The 22,491-nt window shown below is 45.5% G+C and overlaps 2 protein-coding genes across 2 annotated transcripts in view; one reads left to right on the forward strand and one right to left on the reverse strand.

Annotated features, from left to right (window-relative positions):
* LOC106810995 (ras GTPase-activating protein 3-like) overlaps nt 1-10,761 on the reverse strand; it is a gene marked incomplete at its 3' end in the record, with an annotated part of 11,150 nt that extends 389 nt beyond the window's left edge. Inside the window, 1 exon segment of the mRNA XM_014814501.1 lies at nt 10,703-10,761. Within this exon segment, the coding sequence (XP_014669987.1) occupies nt 10,703-10,757 (55 nt within the window).
* Nucleotides 10,762-12,175: 1,414 nt separating this feature from the next.
* The window catches only part of LOC106810998 (lipoma HMGIC fusion partner-like 1 protein), a 36,076-nt gene continuing 25,760 nt past the window's right edge, over nt 12,176-22,491 (forward strand). The window contains exons 1-2 of the mRNA XM_014814506.1: nt 12,176-12,613; nt 13,387-13,783. Of these exons, the coding sequence (XP_014669992.1) occupies nt 12,611-12,613; nt 13,387-13,783 (400 nt within the window). The 5' untranslated portion in view covers nt 12,176-12,610. The remainder of the gene's footprint in view (nt 12,614-13,386; nt 13,784-22,491) is intronic.

The following is a 22,491-nucleotide window of genomic DNA, read 5'->3' on the forward strand; positions in this document are numbered from 1 at the left end:
GCAGCAGTAGAAGAAACAGTCGCAGCAACAGCAACAGCAGCAGCAACATTGGTCTAATGAGTGCGTGCGTGTGTATTGTGTAATAGCGTATCTAGTAGTAGCTACAACACTAGTCCACTCCAAAGTGTTAGACACTTGTGTATTCATTACTGCAATGAAATCGTACCATACATCGAAACCAACAATTATGGTGTGAGTGAATTCTTTCATTGCCAGTCTTCAGTGAAATAGCGCATGGTTAGGGTGGGGTGGGGAAGGAGAATGCAGAGGAAGCTAACCACCACCTTCATTACAATCAGGGGTTTGCTCTTTAGGGAGCTCAACTTTAGAGAGCAATCAGAAGAATGTGAATCATCATCGGCAGCGATTCATATCGCTTCTATGAACCACACATTCATCTGCCTCTCACGTTTGTAAATCATACCTACTGCTATCTCTCTCTCTCTCCCCCTCTCCCTCCCTCCTTCCCCATCTCTCTCCCTCTCCCCCTCCCTCTCCTCTCTGTCTCTAACAAACGCACGTTACAGACAGAAACACAAGTAGGGGACGCGGCCGGATGCATGGACCTATCGCTAACCGCGGTGTAGCATGTATTATTTATGTCCGCTGACAAGCAACGACGGTGTGTGAGCGGAGACAGGCAGCAGCCTGCCAGCCAGCCTATTGACAGCCCCGTGTGTGTGTTTACATGCTCACTCTCCGCCAGCGTGGTGATGCAAGCGAGCGGCTAGAGAAACACTCGAGGAATTCCATTCATCGAGAGAGATCCGGGGAGTATGGCATCATCCCGCCCCCGCACGCGCACATACCACACCCCCGCACGCACGCACGCACGCACACACGTACCGCACCCCCGCGTGTACACGCACGCACACGCACCCTGGCATCAGGATAGATTCACTTCCACTCGCTATGGCTGCCGGACCATAGTCTTATTATTATACCATTACCTAAGTACCATAAACAAGCAGAGTGAACGTACTAAGTGTACTGACACGCGCACACACACACGTACGCACAGTACAAGTATCTGCCATTTCGCCAGTGGGTCAACGCACAGGTACGTTATCTTAGACACTGATATATGGGCCTTCTATGTAGGTTTTGTGTACTGACCACAACCCAGCAGTATATCAAATAGAGCATGAGCAATTGCTAAGACCATACTAAGTCTTAAATTACTAAAATTGAATTTAAATAAGCGAGTGGATTATGAATGAATGAATGAGTGAGTGAGTGAATGAGTGGGTGAGTGAGTGAGTGACTGAGTGAGTGAGCGAGCGAGTGAGTGAGTGAGTGAGTGAGTGAGTGAGTGAGTGAGTGAGTGAGTGAGTGAGTGAGTGAGTGAGTCAGTCTGTGCTTGAGTGAGTGAGTGCTTGAGTGAGTGAGTGAGTGAGTGAGTGAGTGAGTGAGTGAGTGAGTGAGTGAGTGAGTGAGTGAGTGAGTGAGTGAGTGAGCGAGCAAGCGTGTACATACGTGTGTGAGTGGGTATGTGCGTGCGTGCGTGCGTGCGTGCATTAGCAAGCGAGTGCACTAAGTACGTGGAGGCTGGGCGACGTGGGTGGAACGTCGCTCCAAGAAACGATCCCGTGCATTGCACATTGAGACCGTTCTCTGAACGACGGACCACACAAACAACACTGCATGTGAGCCTGTGACTCTGCAGCCTCTATTCCCAGACGGATCTTCTTCTAATGGAGCGCAAGTAGATTTCTGCGAGACCAATTAGGCCGTCGTGCCTTACACAGTATTGAATACACGGTATTGCCCAACAACAGCAGCAGCAGCACTCCACACGCATTCCCTCGGCCGGTAGCGCGCTCGCATTACAAGCGCGTTTACTACGGAATGTCACATCACCCGGCTGCAGCTACTGATCGCGCCCACTGATAGTGCCGCCCGTCCGTCCGCCCGAGACTCAGCACCGGTTTACACAGGAAATCCGGATTTTCGCTAATTGCTATCCGGGATCCCGTTACTGTCGTCCTGCCGTGGAAAATGTTTCATTGATGCGCGCGGTGGGACGGCGGAGGGGGGGGGTGTTGATTGGCGGAGAAGGCAACCAGAGTTCAGTGCAATCTTCGTAAGCGGTGCGGCGGTAGAGTGGGGGCAATAATAGCACACGCAAGCACGCCGCACGCACGCACGCACGCACGCACACAACACACGTACGAACGCACGGGTAAAGACACGTCCGCACACGCATATACACAGGCGCGCACACACTCCCAGCACGTAGCACACGTACAGCATGCCACGTAAATGATCACGATAACGGATTGTCATCCGTTAGATGCTCGTGTCTCATTTAGTAATTTCTGTAAGACGACACCATGATGTAATCAACGTTGCAACTTGCATGTGTGTTTTTTTTAAGTTCGTGTTGATAAAGGGTGTCCTGTATCTGTCTGTTTATGGCGCCTTCCCCATAATTCTGAGTCATCGCTATCAGTGGGAGAAAAAAAAGAGAGGGGATGATGGGAGGGATCTCCCCCCCCCTCTCTCTCTCTTTTGCCTTTTATTCATTCTCTCTCACTATATCTCCCTCGGAGTCCCTCTTCCTCTCTCTCTTTCTCTTTTACTTCTCATTTTCACTCTCTCGCGCGCGCTCTCTCTCGCTCTCTTACCCTTTTTCTCTCAATCTCTCATCCCCCCCCCTCTCTCGTCCTACTCATTAGGGGTCACCCTACAACACAGCATCCGGATGGTAGTCGGCGGCTGGTTGGTGAGTGATGATAGGGAGGGTACGTAATAGCTATGACGTACTGCCATGACGCATCCACGCGTGCTCCCCCGCTCTCCCTCTCCAGTATCGGCTACCTCTGCCCGATACATACCTATCAAGTCAGCGAACACGCAACAGCAACGCGTGAGTAGGTGGGGGGAGGGCGGATGCAGATCTTGGGAGCTGGCGAGAGAGGATGCACTAGCAGCTGCTGCTCTACACTGCACCATCCTGTCTGCCGCAAGACACACGAGAGAGATTAAATCACAACGACAGTTGTCAACGTCATTTCTAAAACGTTTCCGATTCCAGCCAGTTTGATATTAGATATCTGCGAGCGTGACTGACTAAGTAAATGCAAACGCCAAACCGAAACTCGTTCCGATGTTTCATAGTACATAGATAAATATCTCAATCGTGGTGATTCATGGTCAATCGTGCTATTTATAGAATTGTGAATAAAATTCCATATGGCCCAACATAGAAATCACAATCACGGTACATATCAAACAGTGCGTCATCTACAGAATTATCAATACAATGCCATATGGCAGTAGATGAAGGCATAATCATAATTCATACTCAACAGAGCGATATCTATTGAATTACAAACAAAACTTCAGGTGACTATCCATATATTATTATAAGCACTTCAATCAAACATGATACACCAACAAAGTTCACACAAAAAAAAAAAATGCAGTGAACTCAAATATTTGCACACACACCCCCAAGATTCTCAGCCAATCGCGATCCGGTCGTCGAGTCACAAATAATATGAGCTTTGCAGCGATGACGTCACATCTACATTACGTTATCGCGCTCACGTACCAGCAGTACCTGTTGCTTCTTACGAGTTATCACAACGCACCGACGATGTGTACAGAGATCTACCCACGAGCAAATATTAGTTTTACTTGTTTATTAGCCAAACACGGCCGTATCGCGCCCCCACTATCAAATAACTAATAGATTCTCTTACAGAACAGGCTAAACTGATAACCGGGTTGGCACTACCAGCCACAAGATATGCAAACCTATATATATCTATCTCGCTCACGATCGCTCATGCTCTCTCTCTCTCTCGCTCTCACTCTCTCTCATAGAAAGAGGGCGAGAGAAAGGAAGGAGAGTGCAAGAGAAAGATAGGGGTGGAGAGAGAGAGAGAGCGCGCGCACGAAAGAGAGAGAGAGATCGAGAGAGAGAGAGAGTGAGCGCGCGAAAGAAAAAGAGGGAGAGAGCGTGAGAGAAAGAAAGAGAGAGAGAACGAGAAAGAGAAAGATATAAACGGAGGGATCACGACTGTACTGCCATCTGCCACTGCCGCGTATGCCTGCCTAAAGCCTTGGAAATAAGCCTAAAAATCCAGCCAGTCTTAATTATGAAAAATGTTGACTCCAACTATACGACCTACAGTAAAATCCATAAAAATTCATCAGTCCTGCTCACAAGTTAGCGGTCTGGGAGACGGGGGCTGCTATTTCCAACACTTTCTGCCTGCCCGACCCCTGATTGCACCGGCTTATTGCAGTAGATAGTGCTGTGGATGAGCTTCCAATTAATCTCACGACTACACTACTGATAGCTCTACCAATGTAGCCCCTTCGCCCCCACCCACTACAGGAAGTAGTAGTCCGCCTGTAGCACGAGCGAAGGGACCAAATCGGGGTGATACTCCATTAAGACCCCCAATTTTAGTGTTTTCAACTTTAATGTCATTAATGGTCATAATAACATATATGTATATATATATATGGTCATATATTAGTTTGTGGTTTAATGTCAATTAGGTTAGGGTTAGGGTTAGGGTTAGGGTTAGGATTATCAATCATTAATCATTAATCATTAATGATATCAAAGTTGGGAACACTCCTAATGGAGCGTTAGTACATCGGTAGAGCTCCACTAGTTAGACCTTGGAATTAGTCTCACGACTACACCGAGAGCTCGCGCATATGCACGCACACGCACGCACGCACGAACGCATCCATACATCCAGCAGCACGCGGGCAATCTCTTCCCACTTGTTAGATCCTTCTACACGGACTCCGCACGTCGCTGCGACTGACCGCCACACCATATCAATTTCGGACGACTTTAGTCTTTCGCAGTCTAGAGCCTCCTCACTCTGCCCATGATAGCTACTACTACTACTACTACTACTACTACTACTACTACTACTACTAAGTACTACTACTAGCTTATTGTCTACTTAGTACTTAGTACTGTAGTAGTCAGCTGCTACTAGCTTACGTAAACCACAGCCCTACGACCCTACCCCACAGCTGCAAACGATATTAGCGCCCCATCAACGACGTGATGAGAAACACTCGCGTAAACTACCGATGCCCCCCCACCTCCCGATCAACCAAAAAGGGGGACTCACTCTCTTAATCATCATTTATTCATTGTTTGTATGTCTAACTATAGACACAGATAATAAATGTCTGCGTTTGTTACTTCGTATTTCAGTTAATAATAATAATAATAATAATAATAATAATAATAATAATAATAATAATATACCATGCGCAATGATTACCACAACCAAAAAAATGCTCTTCAACAAACTCGTAACATCAGAGTAATATAGTCAATGTAAAACCTCTTTCTTCGGCCATGTGTGTGCACGCTACAAACAGAAGCTGTAGCGTGCCCAGGAACCTGGCCAAGTTTTTCTTCCCCCAGTAGGTTGTTTGATCCTGCCTGCCCGCCTGCCTGCGCGTCACTTTAGTCTTACCTACACCTAAAACCTCTATACTCTCACTACTAAAAATCAGCTACCGACTACGCATGCGCGCGCGCACACACACAGAAACACGCACAGACACACGCACAAACACACACACACACACGCACGCACGCGCGCGCGCATACACACACGCACGCGTGCGCGCACACACATGCACGCACACCTTTCTTTATCAAAATCCCTTAAAATTGCCCCGAAACGGTGGTTCTGTAGTCAGTAGGTGTCCTGGTCGTTTCTTTTATATATAAGTATGTTTATTTAGGTTGTGTTATTCTTAACCTTATCTTGAACCTTATTTGCCAGTCAAGGTCTGAAACTTCCCCTTAAACTGAAGCCAAGAGACACAACAGATAGTTAAACTGTATCACATGCACTTACGCACACATGCACACTTATGCATACGCGCACGCACACAAGCACGCACGCAGGCATACATTACCACGAATTGCAGTTCTTAATACTTTGCTCACACACGCACCAATGGTGAACACAGCCCAATAAGTGCATAATACACGCAACTTCTCTTATTGGTGCACAAGGAACCCGGAGATACCTGCACGTCTGCAAAGAACGGCACGCTGACTAGTGCTGTGGAATGTGTAGTAAGTATTTAAATTCATTCATTCACTGAGTGACTAAGCTACCCACCTACACATACCGCTAGCATTTCCAAGATTTCTCTTATGAGTAAGGGATACCCCTGTTTCAGGGAAACACAGAAGGAAAGAAAAGCCAGGTCGGGCACGCAGCCAGAACGGCAGACAGACACGTAATTAACCTAGTAGGTAGGCAAGCAGGCAGGTAAACACTAAACAGGCAGGTAGTCAGATAAGGCATAGCAGGCAGGTAGGCAGATAATATATAACAGGTAGGTAGGCAGATAGTCATAAGTAGGCAGCTCAACAGCCAGCGAGGAAGGCAGGCAGGTAACTAGGTAAGCAGGCAGGCACACAGGCAGCTAGACCAACAACCAGGTTCACTAATGATAGTTCAGGTTTACAGAAAAATCGTACAATACGCACACACACACACGCACGCACGCACGCACGCACGCACACACACACACACACACACACACACACACATTTTAACCCTGCCCCGAGCTATTATGGGTGCCGGGGCGGGCAGGCAGGTAAGGCAGGCTGGCAGGCAGGCAGCAGGTCGTTATGGCCATACACGTATTTAAGTAAACAATGTGACACACAGCAGGCCGCGAGTGTGTCATGCAGTCAAGATCACAAGGCATGCGGAGACCGATCCCTTTTATACGCCAGCTTCCCTCCATCTGACATCAATCACAACACGACACACACGGCACGCGACGCACGCACGCACGAACGAACACACCTTCGCTCTAGGGCAACGCCACGATACGCGTGTTGGACTTACTTGCCAAGCCCGTTTACTAATACACGCCACCGGATGTGCGCACGCACGAGTTGAACGCTACTCGCATAAAACGATGAGAGGTCTGTGTTTAACATAACAGCGATAACAGCGCACAGCTCGTTCTCTCTCTCTCTCTCTCTCTCTCTCTCTCTTCTCTATCTCTCTCTCTCTCTCTCCTTCTTCTCTCTCTCTCTCTCTCTCGCTCTCTCTCTCTTTCTCGCTCTCTCTCTCTCTCTCTCTCTCGCTCTCGCTCTCGCTCTCTCTTTCTCTGTTATAACAAGAATCTTTCGTTAATGCTCTCGAAATGTACCGATTTTACACTGTAATTTCTACGAACAATGCCGCGGATCACGCGCGATGCCATTACGTGTTGCATTTCGTTTTACATCACGTTGCACACGTTTTGCACGTTGATCACGTTTTGCAGGTTGCATTTCACCTGCATCTAAACTTGTGGGGAGTGGAAGGGCACCCAATACATGAGTAAGCTCATATCCTTAAATGGATGTATTACGCAGACACCTGCGGGCGCTTATTCTTTACACTTCGCCTTATATCACATAGTCGTGGGCGTCAGCTTGCTATATACAGTCAAGCTTATATAATGGTCACTAAAGGGAAACTTAACGAGTGTCCTCTATAGTCTATAGTCAGGTATCTGTTTTATACATGTGGTTTCACTATTGAAGTGCCACTCGAAAGAAACCCCAACAGGTACTCTCTATAGACAGTTGTCCTGTTCTGTAGAGGTACTAGAGGTGGTTTCCTTGTATAACTGCCACACAAGAAAAGTACAAAGTGTCCTTTATAGACAGATGCCCTGTTCTGTAGAGGTGGTTTCCTTGTATAACTGCCACACAAGAGAAGTACAAAGTGCCCTTTATAGATAGGTGTCTGTTCCGTAGGTGACCACTCATACAGGCATCGACTGTGCACATGCTTTATATGGCACCTCGCGCAAGTCGTGGGCAAGTCGTCTACTATACAGCTCACACATACCGACAGCCTCGAAGAATTCGTGCGCACCACACTATTCCAACGAGCACCTGTGAGTATGGAGGTGGCGGCGGTGGCGAACGCTGCGTCCCTGTTGCTATGACGGATGCAAGAGGGTCGCCGACAATATAATACCCTGAAAAATGTTTCGCCCACGCCGCAAACTATCGCGATTTTCTTTTCGCAGAAGGCATCTGTTCTCGCGGCGTTGTCCGAAAGCGCGATGTCTCGTCGCGATAAAAGAGGCCCCCCTTCTCTCTCATGCGCGCAAGCGGATGGGGGGCGTGCGGAAAAGTTCTAGCACAATAAGCGCGAACACGCGGATTATTTGTCGTCGAAAAACGCCACGCCGCCACATCTATTAGACTCCGCTGTATGGTGGGAATTGTGAATGAATTCGGGCCGTGGTTTTACACGCCTCGCTCTCTCCTGAATGAACCAAGCCGGCACAGTAATATCTGAATGAACGTGTATTACAGTAAGCGAGCTCTCAGCAGAACACAGTGCAATATATGGACCAGCAGGCAAAAATGGGTGCAAACTCATTTCATCGGACAGGACGGTCTGTGACCCAAAACGCCAAAAGCACCGCAACTCAAACACACGCACATGCACACGTAAGCACCATACAGGCATACAATCATGCACGCACACACATACACACTTGCACACACGCATACAAACACACAATCATTTGTTCACAGACTCATTTCAGAAGTTCATTGTCACGAATCGTATTCATTCGGCAATAACGCATAAATCATATGTGGCCTCAATTTCGTTTCCCTTGTACAAACACAGAAACGTGGTTTTTTGGAATGAGAAGAATTCCATACGGAGACCAAAGTAACCAAATATTTACCACTATTATTCATACAGAACATATTAGCGGAACAATTTCCTCTTTGGCAGATTAAATTCTTACCTATATAATCATGAATTAATGCCGTACTTCTACTTACTATTAATACATTTACATATGTATACATTATTACTTAATTACATATATTATTCCACTGCAAAAAGACAGGGCATCTGATATTAGCAAACATTGGAAATTATTTCGCACACACACGCACGTGTATGCACAGACGAGAATTTACACACTGCACGTAGTTTGTAGCTCTCTCTCCCTCTCTCTCCTTCCCTCTCTCTCTCTCTCTCTCTCTCTTCTCGCACCCACGCACACAGAGAGAGAGAGTGTAAGAGAGAGAAGAGGAAATCTTGGTGTGGCACATACCCCCTACATTGTGCAAGCGTTCGGGCAAGTGCAATCACTGCAATAGAGCTAGCTTAAAATTAAATACAGGATAGACACCAGTAAAATTAAATGCTCCACTCTTTGTGACCAGCATGAAATGAGTTTCCGCTCACTGGCCATTCTGGTGCGGCAGACTGTGACCAGTGAGTGAATGCCAGCTGCTTGCATATCCATACTGCTTTCCATGTGCTACGCACAGATAAAACAGCTCTCACACAAGACTTCGATAGGCATTTTACACACTGCAGGTCATGTCAAAGTTCACCCGTGCATCAATTAAGAACTCAGGATGGTAATGATTCACAGACGATTGTTTTCCGCCTTTTTCTTAAAGGCTTGGGTAGCTTTAGTCAAATAGTGTGTGGTGTTTGATGATGCATAAAGTTCACCAATATATGTGAAAACGCTGTCTACTGTACAAACCCAATTCTACACCACATCATCGGCACATGCACAACAAAAACGTGTTTTACATTATATATATATAGGTTTGTATAAATAAATATAAGACTGAAAAATGTTAATCAGGTAATAACTCCAAACTTTCCGTTGCAATACTAACGTGTCATTTGTATTAGGTCAATATAGTGTGTAAAATCTAATACTATTCACCATTGCGAAAAGTGAAAGTGAAAAGCTTTCAGAATGAGTTAAACACTACTTGTTATTATCCTTAATCAATCAATGTTATCAAACACTGGGAGTGAAATAAGCAGCTAATCATGGCTATAAAAACTAGATACCTGCCACAAAATTTACATGCAAGCTGACAGTTAAGGGGGGAGTCAGTAAATTTCTTAATACCTAAATACACTAAATACACTAATACCTTAATACCTACATTAAACACAGTAATATTGTAAATTATTTCAGCATAAAATTTAAAGTAATAGAATCCAACTCATGTTTCATGAGTGACATAGCCTACTCATAGTTCCTGCATGGCACTGGCAGTGGAACACATAAACTACCTATAGGCTATATATATCACAAGCACAAATAATGATGTTGCTTACCATTTATGATTAAATAATTGATGTCAACAGAATAGACAGTCAACACCTTGTAATATTGCCACTCCTTCATAGTTTACGTGTCAGCAAGAGACGGTGACATTAATTATTATGATTGATTGCTAGACACGGTACGTCGGTAGCACAGTGCCACAGTGGTCAGTGTAGTGGAAAAGACAACTCCAGCTACGCCAACTCACCAAGTTAGTCAACAATTCTAGTCCGATTCGCCACCGTTCCCTCGCACCTATTATTGTGATTACCATACTAATTGTTGCGCGCACAACGTAACAAATATTACTTGCGGTACAATAAACTTCATCGGCAACGAAAGATGTTTGCCGGTCGATTAAACTTGTAGTTGTAATACTTCGTTGCTAGTTTGTCGGCAAAGCGGCGATGGTTCACACACACGCGTCACCGAAAATCGGCCGCAAGATGACAGTGTTGACATCAACCAAATCTTACGAGTTTATGCACCTACGTCGCCATATTGTTACAATATATGCATATGCATATTCTGTGAGGACTACAATAATTTAATAATGACAACTTTACGTGCTTACCTATCTTGATTTTTAAGCTCTCTTGCACTCGCACATCATCAACTCTCGCCGCCATGATGAACTCTGATAAAGTTTTGTCACGTGACATAAACTTTTTTCCGCCACAGATGTCAGCACCTCACAATGTTCATTCCATGGTTCATTCATGCATTCATATCAGGAGTCTAACAATATTGATAGACTCCTGTTCATATCAAGGCCTATAAATAAACCGTTTTTATCATTGTTTATATCTATAGGCCTTGATTCATATAATATATATATATATATATATATCTACATATCACATATATACCTATATGTATTATATAAATAAACATATACCAGGTACATGATAGGTATATATATATTTCAATGGTTCATATTATCAGTAGTGAATAATAATAGATTATTATAATAAATCTATGACCTATTATAATAATATATCTATTATTATTCACTCCTAATATTATAATTATGTAATAAGTGTTGTCCCTGTTACAAGTAACGCTTCCCGTTCTGCAAAGGATTGGTTCAGTAGAAGAGCAGAGACAGACTAATCCTTACACGGGACTTCCGTGAGCAAAGTAGTTATAAGTTCACTATATTATATATTATATACATTTATAGATTATAGATTTATAGATTTATATATAAATCTCAAATATACTTGCGTTTCTCCTTGTATATTTTGATTGTTCAAAGTGCTGCTGTTAGTGTTATGATTAAGAGTAACGTTGCAAGGACCACAAATAAGTGTGCTCATACTTTGTGTGTCATTAGCGGTTATCTAAATTCTTCAATTCAAAATTCATTGTAGCAGTATGTATATATAGACAATTACCTAAATAAACACGATGAAAATATAATACAAATAAATTCCTGACACTAGGGTGACTTGGACCCGAGGAGACACTCCATAGGAAAGGAACACGAATTTTTGGTCTTTACATTAAAGACCTCTACCATACACTCTGAACACATTTCATAATTTTTCAAGGAGTGCAGAATGGCTTCGCCTTTGAAATGTTAATTAGATGAAGCATGGTGCTTCATTAATATTTGACTGTGGTAATTAGAATGTAGAATCTAGACAAAGAGCAGCAGCTAATATTGCCTTGGTGCTGCAGGTGGAAATTATTCATCATCTAATGAGCATAAAATTTAAGAATCAATAAATACACTGACGATTGAAAATGCTAATAAATAGCTGCTTTATGATTTTCACTGTTTTGCATTTACTGTTTGGCAGGGTTGTGTGTCATCATATCATGTAATATGCTCATATTATCAGGAGTGTATCAATTGTATCAATCAAATGTATTGATACACTCCTGATATTATGTGTTAGGGAATTTATATGTAAATTAATTTAACGCATTTCTTATTTGATTTTAGGATTAAATGTCCACGAGATGGCGCGCACATGCCATTCTTTGTTTTCTTAGTTCTTCACGCTTGAAACCTGTTCCGTGGCGGCAACACACGTTCAGGGCCTCATCGCTGGACAGCAACACACAATGTTCGCACGCGAGTGTGTTCGTGTTGATCTCTGGCAGTGATTGTCGGCTTGTTTTGTTGTTTGCTGTGGCGATTTTAACTAAATAGTGGTCTGCGTACGTTAATGTGCGTTCATGCGACATTGGCAATGACTTTGGTGATGTAGTATGCATGCCGATGGCCGGTAAACGACACAGATGGTCACGGAAAAAGTAAATAAAGGGATCTACCGCGATCAAGAATCCGATAAGCGGGAGCGTACGTTGACCACTGGTGTGTACGCATATTGACTACTGTGATACGAGTTACTCACTATACTGGTAGTACTAGTAGTACTCGTCGCATTACAGCTTGATCCTACATCGGTCACGTCACTACCATCGATATTGGACTATAAAGTTGCTCTGCGTTACATGTAAATTTTCTTAAATGGTAAGTTTTCTTCTTCCGTTTTTGGTTTTGATTTAGGAAAAATATGCATGCCATTGGGGTGCAAATTCACTTTAGGCACCTTAGGTATCACGAAGTGATGCACAGATTGCTGTGTATCATCAACTGATGCACAGACTTTCCGTATATCAAGGAATGATGCAAAAACCCTAACCTTAACCCTAGCCCTAACCCTAACCTTAACATACTTCGTGATACATAACTTCATAAGCCTAAGGTTATACTTTATGACTTAGGGTTAGGGTTAGGGTTTTTGCATCATTCTTTGATATACGGAAAGTCTGTGCATCAGTTGATGATACACAGAAATCTGTGAATCACTTCGTGATACCTAAGGTGCCTAAAGTGGATTTGCGCCTTCGATTTGTACGTAGGTGGTGATGTACGTACAACCCAACATGAACCGTGTCACTCGATCATTATATCAGCTCCTGATATCAGTGTATCGGCATATTTCAGCAAGTACACGAACTCATATCGATTCGATTTAACTACAAGAAGCTTCGTTGTCGCGCATTGAATTGCACTAATTAGTTTTGAATTGTCACTAAACTTTTACAGATGTAAATATAATGATGACGAATTTTTTCTAATGATGTTTTATCAATCATTTTACCAAATGAAATGTGCAGCTCTACCCGTGTGGCCCCTCGCTCGGCAACAACAGGGTTCTCCTATAGAGCCAGTGGGCCACATGGGTAACGATACCCGAAGTGACGACGACATGTCCTTTCTTCTCCCGTTCTCTCTCTCAGCTCGTCAGCAACATGGCAACCACTCTGAGTGGTGCAGGGTTCTTCTGGGCGTTCCTCTCCATGGTGACGGCGACGCTCTGCTGCACAGGGTACTACCTTCCCTACTGGCTGCACGGCACGATGCTCAACGCCACGGACGTCTACTTCGGGACGTTCCGCCGCTGCAACTATCCGCGCGTCGACGACGACGGCGCCGTCGTCGTCGTCAACGAGTGCGGACGCTACACGACGCTCGCCGACGTACCCAGCCTCTCGTGGCAGATCTGCGCCGTCGTCGTCGGTGTCGGCTGCGGACTGCTTCTCCTGGTCGGCTTCACGGCGATCTTCGCCTGCTGCATCAGCGACGTCGTCAGCAAGGGGGCGGCGCGCGTTGGGGGCGTGCTACAGCTACTCGCAGGTGAGCGGGGGGGAGGGGGAGTCTGCTTAAAGGTGTGTGGGGGCGGTCCCTGCTTAAAGGTGTTGGGTGGGGGGTGGCTCTCTGCTTAAAGGTATGGGGTGGGGTCCCTGCTTTAGAGGTGTGGGATGGCCCGGATGGGGTGATGGGTGTCCCTCCTTAAAGGTGTGGGGTGGGGGTCCCTGATTAAAAGGGGTGGAATAGAGGTGGGGGGTCCCTGCTTTAAGGGGGAAGCGTCCCCATTTTATTTAAAGGTGGGGCATCCTTAATTCACAGAACTGGTGTGCTGTAACAGTTAGATGGGTTTCTGTTAGAATGGGGATTTCAACTTGATGGTGTGGGTGGAGCAGGGTCACCCGGTGGGTGAGGGTCCATGCTTGCAGAGAGCTCTAGTGTGCTGCACAAGTTACTAGGCTGATGTTGGCATGCTTGCAACAGTTATGTGGTCAAATGGGTATATATGATGGGCTTTTATTTAAATGTCAGAAGGATGTCCCCATTCGCAGAACTGACGTACTGCACTGGTTACATGAATTTCTGATAAGTTTTTATCCAAAGGTGCGGCTTCCCTTATAGATTATTAAAACATTGCTGATCATTAATTTGCCAGCACTATGGCGCACGTGGCACTTGCCGTTCTCCTGTTTTAATATTGTCGAGCCTGACAGCAGCCATTAGGTAATGAGTAGCGTTAGTGGCGAGTGAAGCTACAAAATTGCGGAGTTATGGGCTTCTGTGCGGGAAACGAGAGTCATTGGATGAGTCATTGTAAAGAGATGTGTGGAAATAGATCATTGGGCTCTGCGGCAATTAGTGTCTCAGAAAAAAAACACTTTTTTCCCCCAATGTGAATTATTGCATGACCGCGGATGTGTTATAGTGAATGAAGGTTGGAACACTTTTTGTGCATTTACTCATTTCTTTTTGCACAACCATACAGCTGCACAGAGCACTGATAGTAATGATGAGTTAACGGGGTGATATACTATGTTTTCGTTCCCGCGGTAGCTGCAGCTGTGTGTGGGTGGTATACACATAATATTTTTTCTCATAAATTCACGTAACATGTGAGTTTGTACGTACGGTTTAAGTGGTCCACGAAGGGTGTATCAGTGGATTACCATTTAAGTTTCTAAAAATGTAGCTGATGTACCAGCTAAATCTCTTTAGTAAAACTCTTTAAAAAAAAACGCCTAAAATTAACATGAACAATAACATCAGCATTAACGCATAACATTAACAGCTTCCTGAGTTCAGTTGAGAAATCTAGTCGTGTGCATATTTATTACAGAGTTACCCTGAAATTCGAGTAGTCTCAAGAAAGGCAGATTGGGCAAAGTAACATATTTACCAATTCTGTGTCAGCAGTGCTCAGCGGCTGTGCTAGTAGAGCATATAATATATATAAACTTGTTTGACGGACTAGTTGGCGATCGTTTGGGGTTTTCCCTTCAAAACGTGTATGAGCGAATGTTTCAGCATTGTCCATCCTTACTTCTATGTTACGAGAGAGCAGAAATTTCAAATGAAAAAGTACATCATTACTTGTATATATGGCTACGCAACTGTCTGTACGGTAATGGCATATTTTTTGTTAACGTGCTTCTTAGAAATACACTTTCTTCGCAGAGCTAATGTCTCTAAGCCAGTACAAACATTGCTTAAACCATAGCTTAAACACACCCATGCGGACATAAACACCGATATCCTAAAAATACATTTGCGTGATTCAGCCTCGTACTGGAATAAAATCTACCGTACGTATTTCAAAACACCGCTCGTGGCATCCCAGAAGTTAGTGGGCCACTGACGCACACACACAGCGCGCACGCACACACGTACGCATACACACACGAACATGCACGCACACACACGCAGGCATGCACGTACACATACGCTGCGTGTGAAACGCAGTCGAATAGAGGAGGAAAAGAGCGTGCCACGAAAGCCAGAGCTGCCATCCTGCCTATTTTGTTACCCGAACCATCGTTGTTTATTCCCTGTTCGTACGTAGACGGGGGTATTCCATGTGCTGAGATCACAGTGTGCGGTAACTGTATATACCTACAGCCCCGTACAGTCGTGCCTGTGACCCCCGGCCACCGATTTAGCTGCAAATCCCTCCTACTGCAGATCGTCATGACTGATTTATGACAGGCCCGATAGAGAAATGACGGCTGCTGCTGCTGCTGCTGATGATGATGATGATGACGTTACTGCTGCTGCTGCTGCTGCTACTACTACTAGTACTACTACTGCTGCTGCTGCTACTGCTGCTGCTGCTACTGTTACTCCTCTTCCTGTTGCTGCGGCTGCTGTTGCTACTACTGCTGATGTTACTGCTGCTGCTGCTGCTGCTGTTGCTGCTGTTACTCACCCTCCTCCTGTTGCTGCTGCTTCATATATACTAAATATTGCGTAGACGACAGGCAAACCGAGTTTAACAGAGTTTAGGGATATCTGGGTTCATAATAAGGATTGGCTGCGGTGGCTCTATGAGAGAGTTGAGTGAGATGAGACCAACGTATTCTAACGTCTCTCCTCTCTCTCTCTCTTGCTCGCTCTCTCTTCTTCTCTCTCTCTCTCTCTCTCTCTCTCTCTCTCTCTCTCTCTCTCTCTCTCTCTCTCTGTCCCTCAGTGTCTCTCTCGTTTTGCCTATAATATTGCTGCTCCTCTCCGCCATGATCCTGTGCTTTATGTTGTGTCCGCGGTGGTAAGAATGAGCGATGTCAGACTTCCGCTATGTTGAATAAGACGACATCGTGCGGGCACAGGACATATTTGTGGTTTTTACCCTTTACCGACAAGCCTGTGTGCTGTTCATCATCAACAATCGGCTATTATCAGGTTTGGCGTGATAAGACAGCCGGCAAGGCGGAGAGCACAACGAACGCTTCTGGTCAGAAATGACATACTATAGGGAATTGACACCACAGCGCTTGGTTTCCTACGTCAGGGGCTGAGAAGTGTGACACGTGGCGCTTCTGCCGCCTCGCCGTGTGTTGACTTGTGCGTCAAGTGTACTAAAGATCAGGCGAGAGTTTTTAGGGAAAGAGCACACGGCAGTCGCTGCGGTGAGAGAGAGAGATAGAGAGAGAAAAGAGATGAGAGAGAGAAGAGAAGAGAGAGAGAGCGCGCCGAGAAGAAAGAGGCGGATCGATGGAGAGCGTGTGCGCTTCAGCATGCCTAGATCGCATCAGCAAACATGCTGTACTGGTGCAACGATCCTCGTATCGAAAAATAAGAACAGTTTATACATAGCGCAGCTTTAGTGCTTGTCATACGTTATTGTGTATGGTCGGAGGAGAGAACATGAAGAGATAGACGAGGAGCAGGGAGGGTAGAAAGAACTGGAGGACGCATAGAGGGTATATATGACGAAAAAAGAGGGATATAGTATCATAATACTACGTATAGATAACTATATATATATATATATAATATACTTATATATGCATAAAGAAAGAGAGAGAGAGAGAGAGAGAGATAGAGAGAGAGAAGACGTAGAGAGAGAGAGAGAGAGGAAGCGATCGAGAAGAGAGAGAGAGAGAGCGAGAGAGAGAGCAACCGAGAAAGAAAGGCGAGCGAGAGAGAGCGATCGACATAGAAAAAGAGTTAGAGAGTGAGAGGAGAAGGGAGAGAGAGAGCGAGAGAGAGAGAGAGAGAGAGAGAGAGAGAGAGAGAGACGAGAGAGAGAGAGGAGAGAGAGAGAGATGAGAGAAGAGATAGATGATGAGTAGTAGAGATGGACGTTGATCGTAGAGACACTTTGGATGTGAAGGCATAAATCGGCAGGCACGGATAAACATCGATCGATTTGGCGCAGGGTAGTACGCTATCTACGTTCATACGTAGAGAACTCACCCAACCAGCTAGTGTAAAAGCAGTACGTTAGGGAGGGGGAGGGGGGATGAGAGTAGTAAGTAGTAGGGAGTATGTAGTAGGGGCGTAGTAGATGCGGGATACGGTAGATAGGAGGAGATCGAGAAGGGTAGGAAGTAGAAGGAGTGAGTAGGGGGGTACGAGTAGAGGGAGTTGGTGGACAGGAGTAGTGGGGAGGGAGAGGGTAGTATGTAGGACGAGGGAGCAGTAGGGTGAGTAGAGTAGGGTAGGTAGAACAGGAGATAGCAGTAGTAGAGAGGGGTGGTAGTAGTAGAAGTGGTAGGGGTGCGACGTTGTAGCAGTTCCATATAGTGGTACACGGATACGTGATCTAGGATACAGCGGGTCTTATTGTCAGGTGCCCGACCGCGCGCGCGGTGTGTGTGGTGATTGTATTAGCGCGTGGCGTGTGTGCTGTCGTGGTTGTGTGCACTACCGTCGTAGCGTGTATGTTTTGTGTGTGATGGGGGGGGGGGCAGTACAAGGAAACAGCCAAGGTATTGCCATTTCTACACGCGGCAGCTATTCTCCTGCTGTCCTGCGCCATGCCACCTTTCTTTCATTCTTCTCCTGGCAGTAATCAGCCTCAACACGGCTAACAATGGACGGCATTGAGAGAGTGGGACGGTGCGAGAGCGACGAGAGAGGCGAGAGCGAGGAGAAAAGCGAGAGAGAGAGACCGACGAGAGAGAGACACGACCCGCACGCAGAGCGCAGAGCGAGCGAGAGCAGCGCACGAGAGAGAGAGAGAGAGAGAGAGCGAGAGAGAAAGAGAGCAAACAAATCAAACAATCATCAACATGGTGGTTAGATAGTTGCAAATCAGACACTAGCTGAATAAACGCAACGCATTTTAGAACGCTGCGCCATGTCGAGTTATGGAACGTTGAGCATATTATTTTAAAGGAGTTTTTTTTATATAAAAATGCCTAGAGGTTATTTATTCTAATGCAGAGCCGCGTTCATAAATGTTTCATTCGTTTTTCGATGCAATGACATGAAATATTAATGTGCATGCAAAATTCGCATGAAATTTTCTATAGGGTTACAACAAAGCAGGCGCCAGCAGCCTAATATTACGTAAGTTATATTCGTTTGTGCGTCTAGTTTTAAAGGGGGAGTATGTCGGGCTTGCGAGCCAACTCGACTGGAAGCAACTGGCTGCAATTCACTGCGACTGCGATAGCATGCTCAAAATATTCCGACGTACTCGCCGTACTACGACGTATACCAGCGTGCTCTTAACTTGTACAAAGCTTATACAAAGCTTACCCATAACTTATTCGACGTACGCCAGCGTATTCACTAAATTTTTCATACGTCGGTATACGCTGGCTTTCGTTGGTAAGGTGATAAGGTAACTTTAAGGTGATAAGGTAAGGTGATAAGGTAATAAGGTGATAAGGTAAGGTGATAAGGTAACATTAAGGTGATAAGGTGATAAGGTACCTTTCGTTGGTAAGGTAAGTCGTCAAGGTGTGACAGGGCCATTAGGTGGGTCGACTGCGACGCGACTGCCTGCGACTGGCCGCCACTAGTCGCTGCCGATCGCTTCCAGTTGCTCGAAATCCAGTTGCTTCCAGTGGAGTCGGCTCGCAAGCCCGACATAAGCCCCCCTTTAAATGCATCAACGAATTCTCCCCGCATCGCCCTCATTCTACTCCTCCCCCTATTATGCCATTACTGGCCAGTGTTCCGTCTGGAACGTACTCTCGCTTCCTTTGTCTTTCACTTCCTACTAGCTACTGGTACAAGGATTCTCACTAGCGGAGTTATTTACCGTGGGAATAATTGGTTCGTGTGGGATGGCAGATTTTACGAGGGCCAGTCGTTTAGCACACAGCATTGACGATATTTGTGTAATCTGTTAGTTTACACAGTACTGATGCTATTAGGATAATAATAGCAGGGTAAACATGCAGCGGGTATATATAATAACGATAGCGATGATAACAGTACAGACATATATATATAATATATATATATATATATATATATATATATAAATATATATATATATATATAAATATATATATATCGCTCTTGCTCTCTCTTTCTCCTTCTCTCTCTCTCTCTCTCTCTCTCTCTCTCTCTCTCTCTTTCTCTCTCTCTCTCTCTCTCCGTTACTCTTTCTTTCACGTTCTCGCTGTCTCTTTGTCTCTCTTGCTCTCTCTCCCCCTTTCTCGAATATTTTGCGCTGCAAAATGCACGGCGTCACGTTTGACATTTATAGCGCATTAATTATAGAAGGAAACTTGAGCGTGTAGTAAGTACAGGGTACATATGCCTCCAGGTGGTTGCCATCATATTCCCTAATGCGAACAACCAAACACTTCATATTTTGCGAAATAATCTCGCCAAAGCAAAGACGAACCCATCGTAGGCAATAGCCCCCTCCTTCCTCAGCTCTCCAACGTTGATGTGTGGTGTAATTTTCGCAACAGAAATCCGTTCCGACAGTGGAGCCGTGGATAAGAAATGCTCACGCCGTAGTAGCTCGTGGATTCCCGTGGGTGGTTGCGGGCGAGAAGCGTGGTTCGTGTGTTTCTACATTCCGAGTGGAGCCTGATGGGGGGCTGCACGCATGCACTTGTCATACCGACTTATACTCTCTTTCTCCTCAGTTTGCTATCGCGGGTGTTTCATCGCGGGTTGTTAGCTGGGGGGCTCGTTCATCAACGTTCGTTTACCGCGTTCATTGTGACAGGAAACCGCACAGAAGACGGTCCTCGTTACATTCGAATGTTCAAGTGGGTTTTTGTGTGAAAATATTGTTCGCCCGCGTCCCGATTCGCTAGCATACTCGTGGATGTAACTTTATATAACCACGAGAAATAATTAAGTAGCGTCACGTGTGCGCTTGCTTACCCGAGGGCGTGCGCGCATTGATAGGTTAAAACTTCGTGCGGGTTTTGTGCGTAACGGACCGAATTTCTCGTAATGGGAAAAGAAAGAGTACACGGAGGAACGTATGCAACAACCGTGGCCTTGGTACCTCGGTGAATGATCGATGTAAAACTTACACAACAACCAACGATCATCGATTAACGACGCAGTTACAAGAGTAGCGATCTTGCTGCCATCTGCACATGCACTTGGAGCGTTTTAATAAAATGTAATGCTAAATAAATACGAAATCTATTTACTACCAAAGTCTTAATGTTTCTCTCCTCTCTTTCGCCTATTATTGCCGACAATTTCTTGTAAATTCCGTGAAAATTCTCCTCTGCAACACACATGTCCACCGCACGCACGCTGCCGCACACTGACACATAAACTCTATGACTCTATATTTATAGAGATATTAATAGGCGAAAGAGAGTACAGAAACATGACTTTGGTAGTAAATAGATTTCGTATTTATTTCGCATTATATTTTATTGAAACGCTCCAAGTGCCTGTGGTAATCTGCAGCGTGGGTATGCGAATGTAGACTATACCACACGTGATAGTTGTACTACTATCGAGACAGACACCATTCGTTCACCTCCGCATCCCGTAGAGCTGGGTACGCTTATACGTACAGAGCTCCTCCGTCATTCTTCCCGGAGACGTAGCGGCGGAAGGAAGCGACTGGCGTGGCGGGCCGCGCAGCTGCTGAGCGCGCTGCTTATGACAGGATGCTGCCGGGCGTACTGTGCACTAGGCGGCGTGCTGTGTGTGTGTGTGTGTGTGTGTGTGTGTGCGTGCGTGTGTGTGCGTGCGTGCGTGCGTGCGTGCCTGCGTGTGTGTGCGTGCGTGTGTGCGTGAGAATGTTCGTTGACTATACTACACATGATAGTTGTATCACTCCATGCAGGAAGCATCTGTTGTAGACGTTTTGTAAGAACTTCCTGCGTTAAGCACAACCACGTCTGCGCGTCTGCGTGCGTTCTTATGCAATGTGACGTCATCGTGAGCCAATCTGGTTAGCGGGCGTCTGTTCGAAGTTGCACACGGCGAGACAAGTTCCTCCTCAGAACGAGTGTCTCGTCTAGATACACATGCGCCCTCTACGCTGACCGCTGTCTACCCGCTAGAGCAGTGGTTCTTAACCTTTTCTGAGTCATGGACCCATTTGAAAATCTGGTGAAAGCTACGGACCCCTCCCCAAAAAAATGAAAATTATAATAAACACAAAGTTTTATACGCCTGGTTCACGGACCCCCTGAAGCCCATGGGGTCTATGGACCACCCCTGCGCTAGAGGGTGGAACCTGTAGCGGGAGCGAAGGGAGCTACACCGGTAGACCTAACCAACCGCTACGTGGCTCCATTATCGTCTGATGCCGTTAATTGCTGTTTATTTGCCTTGCGTGAGGAGCGGTGGCTTCACTTCCACCCGTGGAACGAAGACGAAGGAGACGCGTGGGCTAAATATAAGCGCACTCTATATACTATATGGTGTTAATTCCACGCCGGCGGGCGTACACCTACAGCAAAGGCACGTACACCCATCCACCCACCAACTCACACGCCCACTTGAAACACGCGGTCTGTTGCTAATTTCGGGTGACTTACGCCCGGCTGTCAGCGAGTTTGATAGCTCCGGCGAATATTGTCTTGATTTTATCGCCGAATCTCTGAACTAAACTCAACCTCACTGCGGCGAGCGGTTTACGTGCACACGGATATAGCTGCAGATCATTGCTACATGGGTTCGACGAGGGGTTGCATGATACAGCCACGCGTCAATGGTAATACGCGATACATAAAATAATACGCGATGTATAAAATGAGGAAAACTATAATTTAGTAGTAAACACGTAAAATAATAGTAATGGATAATTATAAATTATATAGTAATTCCTGCTTTTTAGATCTCTATGTCAATGTTAAGATCATGCGGGT

The sequence above is a fragment of the Priapulus caudatus genome, unplaced genomic scaffold, assembly GCF_000485595.1.
Source record: "Priapulus caudatus unplaced genomic scaffold, Priapulus_caudatus-5.0.1 Scaffold494, whole genome shotgun sequence".
NCBI classification, from domain to species: Eukaryota; Metazoa; Priapulida; class Priapulimorpha; order Priapulimorphida; family Priapulidae; genus Priapulus; species Priapulus caudatus.